Source organism: Monopterus albus, unplaced genomic scaffold, assembly GCF_001952655.1.
Source record: "Monopterus albus unplaced genomic scaffold, M_albus_1.0 scaffold112.1, whole genome shotgun sequence".
Taxonomy (NCBI): domain Eukaryota; kingdom Metazoa; phylum Chordata; class Actinopteri; order Synbranchiformes; family Synbranchidae; genus Monopterus; species Monopterus albus.
In genome coordinates this window covers 10,499-22,549 of record NW_018127992.1, presented here as the reverse complement: position 1 = coordinate 22,549, position 12,051 = coordinate 10,499, and the positions used below count along the sequence as shown (strand labels likewise).

At 41.8% G+C, this 12,051-nt stretch overlaps 2 protein-coding genes across 2 annotated transcripts in view; one reads left to right on the top strand and one right to left on the bottom strand.

Annotated features, from left to right (window-relative positions):
- The first annotated feature begins 1,734 nt into the window (after nucleotides 1-1,734).
- On the top strand, nucleotides 1,735-10,810 carry slc7a7 (solute carrier family 7 member 7). Its single transcript, XM_020611354.1, has 11 exons — nucleotides 1,735-1,926; nucleotides 2,548-2,590; nucleotides 3,996-4,625; nucleotides 7,232-7,357; nucleotides 7,554-7,698; nucleotides 8,338-8,461; nucleotides 8,572-8,675; nucleotides 8,787-8,883; nucleotides 9,015-9,164; nucleotides 9,308-9,491; nucleotides 10,056-10,810. The coding sequence occupies exons 3-11, from the start codon at nucleotides 4,136-4,138 to the stop codon at nucleotides 10,133-10,135; spliced, it is 1,500 nt and encodes a 499-aa protein (XP_020467010.1). The 5' UTR covers nucleotides 1,735-1,926; nucleotides 2,548-2,590; nucleotides 3,996-4,135; the 3' UTR covers nucleotides 10,136-10,810.
- An 86-nt stretch (nucleotides 10,811-10,896) lies between these two features.
- The window catches only part of oxa1l (OXA1L mitochondrial inner membrane protein), a 9,346-nt gene continuing 8,191 nt past the window's right edge, over nucleotides 10,897-12,051 (bottom strand). Inside the window, exon 11 of the mRNA XM_020611352.1 lies at nucleotides 10,897-11,152. Within this exon, the coding sequence (XP_020467008.1) occupies nucleotides 11,031-11,152 (122 nt within the window). The 3' untranslated portion in view covers nucleotides 10,897-11,030. The remainder of the gene's footprint in view (nucleotides 11,153-12,051) is intronic.

The window sequence follows — 12,051 nt, the reverse complement described above, 5'->3', positions numbered from 1 at the left end:
CTCTCTTTCATATGCACCCTCTTTCATTTTCTCTTTCATTTCTCTCCCTCACTCTTTCTACTCACCCCCTCACCCATATACTCCCCCACCCTTGTAATGAGCTGACACACAGGAAGCTCTAATCCTCACACAATGACACCCCTCTTCCCCCCAGAGTGACTGGGAGCAGGACAGGGAGTAACAGGGACTAACCTGGCCCAGCTGTCCCCAAAATGGCTGCCTTTAATCCCCTCCAGTTTTTAGCCTACAGGGGCTCCTGAAACCATGACAACCAGTAACCAAGGAAAAGAATGCCCAGGGCAGAGAGCAGGACAAAAGGAGTGAAAGGAGCCATGTGTGAGAAGTTTGTCCACATGCGTTTGTGAGCGACAAGGGATGTGTCTCAATCAAAAACACAGCAAAGACAAAAAAAGGGAGGAAAGTCATTTGAAAGGTTTTAAGCTTAAGAAAGAAGTGAGGAGGGGGAGGTGCATACAGAAGTCCACAGGTGTGCTGCGATGGGTGTAGGCTTTGATTACATTTGGCTCATTTATCATTCATCAATGATCATTGATCAGTTCTGTGCAGATGTCAGTCCTCTTCAGTAAAAAGAAGACATATCTTTAAACATATGTAGTCTTCCAATAATGAAGAATCAATAGCCAAAGAAGTAGTTTAATCAGCCATTAATTAGTTTGATTTTGCCTGTAATATCTTTCATTTTACTGGAATACAACAGCATCCACACACCAGCTAAGGACAAAGAAGTGTTATGTAGTGCAGACTTCATGTACTGAGTCTAATGCTTCCATCACAGCCTCAACTTTCTGCAGTGTCCTTGTACATTTTGCACGAAAAAGTGAAGTTCCCCCAAGGGACTAAATTTAAAGCTCTACATTTTGACATTTTAAATTCTATTTCTGACTATTATAATTAGCGTGTCTGTGTGATTAATACACTGTCTAGCTGTGCAGATCTTCTGAATTAATAAAGTTTAGGTGAACTGGAATTAAATATGCTGAAAAACACAATCTAGGGATGTTACTTTATTCAGTGGGAGGCAGTAAAATGGCCTGTGAACAATATAAACTAAGTTCACGTCTGTCAGTATCGTTGAAATCCACAAGAGGGCGCTACTGATCATAATTTGGTTTTCCATCAAACAGGCCAAATTACATATATAAACAGTATTTAACGACACCCACTTGATGATTTACTATATATCGATAATAACATTACTTTTATTAGCCCATTATTATTCTCAGTCTGCACAGAAATGACCATCAGCTGACTCTCACTGTGACACTGAATGTGGTTTCATTTATTAAACGTCTTCTATTATTTGGGACAGATAACACTAATCAAACTTAAACGGTGAATAATATCCTCCATTGATTCTAGAGATTACAAGTTGTTCTCATATTAGAAGAGTATCACTTCTTCAAGCAGGCAATACACTTATTAAAGCCAAAAGCAAAATCCGTGTGTTGACTTCTAGTGTCGGTTCCTGATTGGCAGTTCATTATCAAAAGGACTCTCTCTCTCTTTCTATTTGCATAATAATGTCCTTAAACGGACTATGGAGAAAAGCCCAGCTCTCCACATGGATGACAGCTGTTTGATGAGCTCGCTAATTTAATTAAAACCCTATAATTTCAGGGCGAAACTCACTCAGCTGACACAATACGAGGAAATTACGTCCCCCCCCCCTGCCCTCCATGTCTGCTCCGTTTCCTTGGTAGTAAGCAGAAGTACATAAAAGCCACAAGTACATCAGCTGAGGAGCGCAGGGGAGGAACACTAGCAGCGTCAAGACAGAGCCTTATTACTGAGAGAAACGGAGGGAGAGAACAATGACACGGTCCCGGAGAGGAGAAGTGAATAAATAGTCTGAAACAGTCAAGACTGCTGCCGGACGTTTTGGACACTGAGACGCGTCTGGAGAAGGTGAGTCCCCCGTGACAGCTGGTATTTAGGCTGCACTGGTGATTCATGTAGGTGAAGCAGTCACAGAAGACAGTTACAGCCTGGTTTACAACCTCTCCACCGTGCATTCATCATTTGTTAACATTTCTGCGTTTCTTTAGGAATGTATTTAAAACTGCATCCCCTAAATTAGATAAAATGAGAGGTAAATGAACGTGGCAGTGAGTTTAGAAGAGGCTTTTCCAGGCAGGTCTCCTGGATTTGGTCTAAATATCTCTTTTTGACAAATCAGAATAACATTTTTAGAGTTAGTGGTACAGGTTAGGCAGGAGCTGGGCACAATGCACCAGGTGATATCACACCTTTCATCTAATTCAAGCCCCCACATAAAAACCCTCCTAAAAGCTTCATTGATCAATACTGTAATCGTATTTTGAAATGGAAGCTGAATCATTTCACTGAACACCTGATAAAAGAGGATTTTCACAGTCCAGGATGTAACCTTGAGTAACTCATGAAGGCCCATTTATCAGCAACTTCTGGACTTTGCACTTTCTTTCTGTGAGAGCCTCACCTCTCAGTGTCTCTGGCAGGTTTGATCACATGCAGGGAAGCTAAAACTACTGTCCTTCTCCTTTGCAGTCGCTCCTGAACCCACGTGCTGCTGATCTACTGCTGTCTCAAGGTATCTGAGCTTCTCAGTCGCTGTTTCCTTCTCCTAACGCTTCACCTTGTCATGTTTATTTCTAATCAGAATTTTAAAAATCTGGTTTGAGCTGCAGTGAAGTGTGTCCTTGTGCATGCTGGGCACAGGTTTACTTCATTGACCTTGAAGATCTTTTATCCCCCCCGGGTCTCTCATGTTCTCATTGTTCTTTCTATCCAAATATCTGAGGCATGACTTTTTCCTCCCCACTGTCGCCAAGTGCTTGCTCAAGGGGGATTTGTTGGGTTTTCCCTATGTAATAATATTGATAACAGTAAGGTCTAGACCTTACTTTGTAAAGTGTCCTGAGATGACTTTTGTTGTGAGATATACAAATATGAATTTGATTTCTGCATTTGTTAGCTTTTTTCTAGAATCTAAATCACTGTTCACTTTGATCAGTCTGTCAAGAAATGCTGCAGCAGACCATGAGATTCTTTTATTAGTTTACAGCCTCAACAGCTTTAAGAAAGAGCCAGAAGGTAGAAAAAGATAACAAAATGTCATTAGGTAAACGCTGCAGACAGTCACTGAAATCACCTTGAAACAACTGCATCTGAACTTACTGTTCAAACAGATATATCCTGGGTGATAAGGGATGTTTTCAATTTTAAATCATGCAGACTTTTGTAAAAAACACGACAGAAAATGCATTTTAATTCAGCAGACTTTGCCATTTTTGATGATGTGCTAAATGTAGTACCACTGAAAATCTGGCCTTTATGCAGTGCTCTATTTCTCATTCCTCCATTAACATTTCATTAAATTTAAGGCAATTATTAGTAAGTTGTGTTTATACATTACACTGAAAAGTTGAAGCTCATTAGCACAAAGTGCCATTAACTCTCTGACCTCAGTCATGCAGAATGAACATATAACCCCAACATGATGCGTCTGTCTCAGACTCCATACTTGCCAAAGATGATGAACTTTGGAAATCATGTGACCAGCCTCTTTGCTAACAGTCAAACTATATTGCATGTATAAGTGGATGGCCATGAGTCAAAACGTGTGTGTATCAGTTAGTAAATCATCCTTGGCTTGTGGTTACTAATGAGGAGACAGTGTTCTCAGGCATGTGGCGTGTTTGCTCCTCTCTCTCTCTCTCTCTCTGTCAATACACTCAACCTTAAAAGGTTATTTGCTTGGCGACCTAATGGCTGTCCAGTCCACAAAACTGCTCTCATATATAGTAGTTTCCACACTAGTGTGGTAATGTTTTGTTTTCATATTTGCCCCTACATTAATGTCTATAGAATGTAAATGTGTTTTTGCTTGACTAGATTTGGACAGAATTGAAAGAAGTATTTGCCCTACGCATGCTCTGACAAATGAATCTCCATGGTAACAGCATCACTAATATGACACTGCTTTGCGTCCACAGATGGCAGGAGATTATCATCGATAACTGGTGAAAAAACTAAAATCTTCAGCCTCACTTCAACGTGAAAAACTCAAATAGCCACTGAAATTTCATTCAGAACAATTTGATACATAATAAATAAGCCACCAAAAAAACAAACGATGGCTTCCAGCCCTGTCCCGACACAGGAGCCTACCAACGGTGGCCCCCCGTCTCTGAAATCTGAAGGCTCTGAGGAGTCCATGAAGCTGAAGAAGGAGATCTCCCTCCTGAATGGGGTCTGCCTGATCGTGGGCAACATGATTGGCTCTGGGATCTTCGTCTCACCGAAGGGCGTCCTCATCCACAGCGCCTCCTATGGCCTCTCTCTGGTGGTGTGGACCATTGGTGGCATCTTCTCCGTGTTTGGCGCCCTGTGCTACGCTGAGCTGGGGACCACCATAACCAAGTCAGGGGCCTCCTACGCCTACATCCTGGAGGCCTTCGGGGGTTTCTTAGCTTTCATCCGTCTGTGGACGTCGCTGCTGATCATCGAACCAACAAGCCAAGCCGTCATCGCCATCACATTTTCCAACTACATGGTGCAGCCCATTTTCCCCACCTGTATAGCTCCTTACGTGGCCAACAGGCTGCTGGCTGCTGCTTGCATATGTAAGTATACATGTGGAGTGTGTGAATGTCTATCACTTGCTTGTGTGAGAAAAAAAACAGATCAATGAGTCAGCGAACAAGTGAGTGGCATACAGTATGTCTCTTGGATTCACGCTTTAGACAAAGCATGTGACTAGAGAAGTGAAAAATGATGACAGCAGCTGAGGGCAGCATGTCTGCAGCAGAGACACCCACTGACATCAGATGAAAGAGGAACCCAGCAACTCAGAAATCCCAGCATTGTGTCTCGCACATGTGGATACTTGGCATCACTGCTTGTTTTTTCTGGGAAGAGCAAAAAAACAACCTATTCTTAAATGTAGCAGTAACCTTTCTGTATGGATGCGGCCCAGATTGCTGAGGTAACTAGAACAAAATGACACAAAGAGCAAACCTGACAAACTAGATTAAACAGACTAGCAAGAAGTTCACAAACAGCTCACCGAGGCAACCAAAACGATGACTTCACAGCACTCGGGCAACCAGACACTGAGACAAAAAGCCAGACACACAGCGAGCCCTTAGGTCTATATCTCACAGATAAGCCCTGATTAAAAAAAAAAAAATACATATACTGCTCTAGTTCCTATTAAATATTACTCCTTCATCTGCCCGCCCTTTGAAAGGCATGAATGCACGAACACACACTTGAATGCCTGAGTATTACCAATTGGGCCACGCACCGATAAGCAGCTGAAAGTGCTGATATCGTTGTGAGGTAAAGTCCTTAAGGTAGAGACTCTGACCTTAGAGGCTAACTGACAGCTCAGCACAGGACTGAAGCTCAAACCCAAATGAAACCTGCTTCCTTTCAGTGAAGGTCTCACTGAAAAACTGTTACAAGACAAACTGGGAAACTCTGCTGCTCAGGGACGAGGATGTTAGACAAACGGTGCAGAACCCTAGTTAGGATTTGTCCTGTTCTGGTTCAGTTAAGATGGACTTTTGGTTATACTACTACTACTACTACTACTGTTAAAAATAAATTTATGCACAATAAAAAGGAACAATACAAAGTCAAAATTATGAGATATTAAACCAGGATAATAAGATTTAATAATTGAACTACTGCCTACTGTATATTTAAGTCAGAGGTTTGAGTTAGTATCTACTAATTACTCAGTAAATCTTAGTATTTCATAATTGACATCAATGACTTAGCATCTTATTTTAACACTGATAGCCAGAAATAATGTAAAATTTTATTAATGTAAAATCTTAACTTAGTACTTTGATGACTTAAGTAAAAATCACGTTTTGTAGTCACACAAATGTCATTTTTAGTCACTTTTTGAAGTTGGAAAGTCAGTAAAACCTTTGCTTCCTGGGTCTCCAGGTCATGAGACAAAATGAAAAGCTACCGCAGATAGAAAACACAACCATGCTTTTTTAGGATCTTCCCCTTCACCCTCTCAAATACACTTTTTAGCAGCCAACATCTGGAGTGATGGATTTGCACTGGAGTTCACGGTTAGCTAACAAGTGAGTTTCTGAAGATCTGCACTTCACCTCACATCTGGATCACACGTGACCTCCACTCAGCCAGCCTCCCAAACCCTCTCTCACACCTCCCACCCTTCTAATCTTTCACTGTCAACACACCACCCCTCGACATCTGTGTGGCACAGTCTCCCTTCTCCATCACCCAACCGGTGAGCGCCTCTGTCTGAGGTGCAGCGCTTTGTTGTGTTTGACCGGGCTTCCTGTTGGGAACGGACTTGCTGTGATTGAAGATGTTATGATTCATCCCCTGGCCAGCATGGGAGAGAGGGCAGTGATGTAATCCTGCTTTGGTCTCTTCTTCTAATGTCTGGGTGATGTGGAGGATATCGAGGACTGATAACCGCAGTCTGTGAGCGGGAGTACTACAAGTCTGACATCACTAAAAAATACATCCACTGATCTTGTTGGCAGGTGAATTTGTCTTATCAGTGCTTACAAGACTTGCAAGATCTTGGCAAGAAATACTTTCATTAATTTTGACAGATTAGATGAAGTACACATTAGAACTAGAACTCGTTCAAGAAGATGGACATCCTGTTTCTCACTATCCCCACATTTATGACCTAGCAGGGATCTTTACTGATAAGAGGTCGGGTCAAAAGATAAGTCGCATGGAGAAACACAAAAACATGTTTTCCAACAACATCGATGCTGCTGAAAGGGAAGGAGGCCAATAAGGAAAGACACAGAAGTTGACACCACTCCAAACAGCTGCTCAGGCTGTGGTTCAGTCAGTGGAAACGGTCACCAACTGGCAAGCTCAAGCTGAAATACACAATGTCATTAGATCTCTCATGGTTTCACAACTCTCCTCTGCAGCTTTTAAGTTTTGTCTCACTTCTATGACGCTACCTATGTGACCTTGTGAATGTGGCTGTGTGTGTGAGGTTGTATGTGCTGCACTCAGCTGTTTCCTCATTTGAAAAACAACGGGCCAGTTTGCTTGAGTCAGCAGCAGCGTTTCCTTAAATCAGCCATATTGTCACACAGAAACATGCTGGCACACACTCAGTTTACAGAGCAAATGTCACCACTGGGACTGTTGAACAATTAGGTTGTGTGTGTGAACACATATTCATGGTCTTAACTGTGGTTCTTCTCAGGTTTGCTGACCTTTGTGAACTGTGCCTACGTGAAGTGGGGCACCAGGGTCCAGGACATCTTCACCTATGCAAAAGTCATTGCTCTCATCGCCGTCATCCTCACCGGCCTGGTGAAAATCGGACAAGGTGCTCAGGCCATCGCCAACTCTTGTCTTACATTTGAAATCCTTTGCAATATCTTGTCAGTTCATAGATGCTAGAAAGACATTTACACATCTGCTACTGGCTAGTTAATTATGTTAATATTTTTCAAACATTTATGGATCAAGTCTAGGAAATGATTAAAATAACTTAATTGCATAATTGTGTTGGTGGCTTCCAGGTCACACAGAGAACTTTAGGGGCATGTTCGACGGCTCAACTCAGAACCCAGGGGACATCGCTCTGGCTTTGTACTCGGCCCTGTTCTCCTACTCTGGCTGGGACACCCTCAACTTTGTCACAGAGGAGATCAAAAACCCCGAGCGGTGAGGTGGCCAGGAGCCAAAGCTGATGCTAGTTCATCCTGTTCTTTTACCCGTGTACCTAAAACAACAAAGATGCTTTGAAACAATTTAACAGTTTCTTTACTCCACCAGCTGTGCCAGTGTGAGTGTTTGCAAATGAGTAACCATTCTGTCTCTATTGAGAGCTGAACTATGTCAAAACAAGTATCCAGTCATGCTAGTAGCTCTGAGGCTGTATTTAAGCACAGTGGGGCTTTGAGCTGCACGCCAACATCATCGCTCTCCAGAAATGTCAGTCAATAAGCAACAAACTGGGCAGACAGATGAGGAACAAGGGAGGGAAAAGGCATGTTATTTATTTATTTTTTAGGAAACCACAATGAAAGATTGTGTGTGTGTGGGGGGGTGTTTAAGGCTTTTTACTGTGACTCATACAGCAAAAGCACTGATGAACTGAGGTACATGTGATTGGATCACAAGCCTCCTTAAGAATTCCCAGGGAGATTCATTTACAAACACCTCATTCTCATCCCTATCCACAGGGTCGATCAGCTCTTGACCCTGACACTCCTGATGAACCATTTCATCACTCTTATTGAAGACGGTCTCTATATCTTATCTAGTTTGCTTCCCTCTGCTGTTTGTTTGTGTGAATTACAGGAACCTGCCTCTGGCCATCGCCATCTCCATGCCCATAGTGACAGTGATCTACATTCTGACCAACGTGGCTTACTACACCATCCTCCCCATCAATGCAATCTTAGAAAGCGATGCTGTAGCTGTGGTAAGCATCTGTCATCCTCGACAAATCATTTTGCTTCAGCTCTGACTAAGAAACAGTGTGTTGATAAAGTGCAGCATTTGTTAAAAGTCTCTTCCATCCCTTCTTTCTAGACATTTGCGGATCAGGTGTTTGGTGTGATGAACTGGACCATCCCCTTTGCTGTGGCCCTTTCCTGCTTCGGAGGACTCAACGCCTCCATCCTGGCCGCCTCCAGGTGAGACATTTAGCCTTAAATTTCTACACTTGTTGCAACTATTCATAAACTTCTCGTCCATCATCAAGCCCCATCGTCACCACTCTGGTGCATGTTTTTGTCTCTCTAAAGGCTGTTCTTCGTGGGCTCCAGAGAGGGCCACCTGCCCGACTACTTGTGCATGATCCATGTCTACCGCTACACTCCCATCCCCGCTCTATTGTTCAACGTCAGTCGCCTCTTAACATCCTTTTATTTTCGGTTGTCTAAATGTTTCACTTAGCTGGCATGGATTCTGTCTTTCCATTCATTCCTGCATTTCTTACTCTGACTCACACTGTTTGTCGAACGTGTCCACAGGGCATCATGGCTCTGATATACCTGTGTGTAGAAGACGTCTTCAGGTTGATAAACTACTACTGCTTCAGCTACTGGTTCTTTGTGGGTCTGTCCATTTTGGGGCAACTGTATCTACGCTGGAAGCAGCCAAACAGACACAGACCCCTAAAGGTAATATTAGGTTAAACATTTTACTCCTGTTGCCGCACCAGATTGTGAGCTTACTAAAATAGATATTACCTTCTTACTAAATGTACTTTTCCATATTTGATGTGGGTATTCAGATCATCATCTCAACTTTCTTCCTCCCACAGCTCAGTCTCTTCTACCCCATCGTTTTCTGTCTCCTCACCATCTTTCTGGTGGTGGTGCCACTCTACAGCGACACCATCAACTCCCTGATCGGCATCGGTATCGGCCTGTCAGGCGTGCCCGTCTACTTCCTCTGCTGCTACACTCCGGCTCACAAGAGGCCACTGTGGCTACGGCGCTTCATTGGTAAGAGGACTGTACTTTGTTTTTTGTGCTACCTCATAACTTGTATTGAACAAAGTAGTTCCATGTTTAGTTAAGACTAATTTTGTCCTTTTTCGTAAAGCAAATACCCCAATATTATCTACTTTATTTGCACCAATAGAAAGATAAAATCATTGTACAGGCTCATTCAACATGTAAACTAAGATTGTAGCCATAGGTTAGTCCTCCTCTCAGTATTTATTTTACTCTTCTTAAATATTGTATATATTTTGCTTTGTAATTGTTGCTTGGTTTAACTCATTTGTAGTATATTAATATCCCTAAAGGATACAAAGAAAGCAATCAAAAGGGCTGATAAATCTCTGTATGTGGTAATCTATAATTACATGCATAGCAGGCTATATGAAATACAAGGAATTTGAAGTCATCTATTCACAGAAAGAAAACCATGTCGTGAATTTTGCTGATCTACTTTGCAGCAGAGCTTGAATGCAGCACTAAGATGTTGCTTTTTAACCAAACGTTCGCTGATGACAGCTTAAGTACAGGTTGCCCTAACCTTCCTCCTGTCTCCACGTCTTTCAGCTAAATGTGGATTGCTGATTCAGAAGGTGTGCTACTCTGTTCTGACTGAAATGGACGACGACGACGACAAGGCAGAGTAAAGACGTATAGTTTTCACAGCCTGCGGAATGACTGACAACGTACCATCATAGGGGCTCAACCTGAACTCATTGTGGTGCGTCACTGACTCCATGAGGCCTCAATGGACGAACACTCGGGCTTGAGTTGGACCCAGCTCTCTGACCTGTCAATCATCACTCCGGTGCTAATATTAATGCATGAATGAACGAAGGTGCCCGGGGACGTGATGGCAAGATTTCACTCTGGCTGACTGAGACTTCAGAGAGATCATTTTAACGCACGCCTGAAGAAATCAACACCTGTTTAAAATACAGAACTGTATGCATTAGTAGAATTATTTAATTAATATATCAAATATTTTGTGATAATCACGTGACTTTTTGATTGTACTGCAAAATGGAAATTACAAATGTGTTTTTTTTAACACACAGAACATCTTTGTAACCGAAAACAGTGCTGAACATAGAAAAAGGAGCTATTTGCACAAACAATAACAGTTTTCATATTAACACATGTTGATGACAAAGTTATAAAATTTTTATAATGTCAGATGCAACGTCCAGTAAAGGGCTATTTTTACACAAATTAACTTTTTCTATAGCATCCGATTTAAACACGGGCTGTTAACTGTAAACGAGTTTGACACAGTTGAGATGCTAATGTATTTATAATAAAAGTTAGGAAACATGTGAACAACGTTCTTTCATTTTGCTCTAAGGGTGTTTATGAGGAAGCTGATTCAGTGCTGTGTAAGCGAAAATCACAACAATATACACACCAGTGTGGTTGTTATGAGGCAGATATTACACTTTAATTAGAATAATGCACACATAATCACAACCCTTGCCAACTTCACTCTTCCATCTATGACTATGTACATAATTCTTTATGCTTCCCAGTTGTGAACCAGTCAGACTAAACAACTGTGTCCTTCCATGGCCTCACCTTGCCAGAGTCTGACTTGTCTTTAGCTGCTGCTGCGGCCATAGGAGGAGTCTGCTGCAGGGGATTGTGGGTAAAAGTTTGCCTCAGCGGACCTGTGGAGAAAACCAGACCAACTTTTAGAAAAGTTAAATAGTTTGGGTCCAAGTGTTGGAAGACAGCAGAGAAATAATCATGCCAACAGCTCCATCTGGCCTTTAGGACGTGTAAATACATTTTATAAACATCCCTCTGTCTGGTCTCCGTTCCCAAGAGTCAGCTGTCACTGAGATCACACACACATTTGAAAACCACTGGTGTCTGTTTGCAGAAATAAAAAAACCTACAAAAAAATGGTACAGAAAACATATCTGCAAAATGTAAGGCTGCAACTAATGATTATTTATACCAATTATCTACCTACTATTTTCTCAAATGAACAATTCATTGGTATATAAAAAGGCAGCAAACACTGAAAAATGCCCATTAAAACTGTCTCTTCTTGCCTGACCAACAGTTAAAAACAGAGATATTTATGAATATTAAAGAAATATATGCACATTTAAGGTGCTGGTGAATTTGATATTACTAAAAAAAGGCACTTAATGGTAAATGTGGGGCTCAGTTAGTACTTTCAGTGTTAGTCTGAACATAAAAATAACTTAAATGCAATATAAACACAACACTTTCAAGGTACTTATTGACTGTGAAGACAAAAAAAAAAAAAAAGTCACTCAGTTTAATGGAGCACACATGTTCCTGTTTATCACTCGCTGTGCACCTCTTAGACTACATTCACACTGCAGGCTGAAGTGGCTCAAATCCAATCTTTTTGCCCAAATGTGATCCGATCTTTATGACAGTGTGAACACAGCACAAATCTGATTTTTTCAAATCTGGCCCAGGCCACTTTCATATGTGGTCCTAAGGGATACATATCCGATTGTTTTGCAATGCGACTTCAGTCTGAACGGCCATGACGCATTTAATGTGATCTTTATGTCATTGAAATGCG

Excerpts from the sequence above, each read along its gene's own strand:
- slc7a7 (XM_020611354.1), top strand. The coding sequence starts at position 4,136 with ATGGCTTCCAGCCCTGTCCCGACACAGGAGCCTACCAACGGTGGCCCC. Across the intron at positions 4,626-7,231 it reads GCTGGCTGCTGCTTGCATAT|GTTTGCTGACCTTTGTGAAC; the intron begins GTAAGTATACAT and ends GGTTCTTCTCAG. Across the intron at positions 9,492-10,055 it reads GTGGCTACGGCGCTTCATTG|CTAAATGTGGATTGCTGATT; the intron begins GTAAGAGGACTG and ends CACGTCTTTCAG.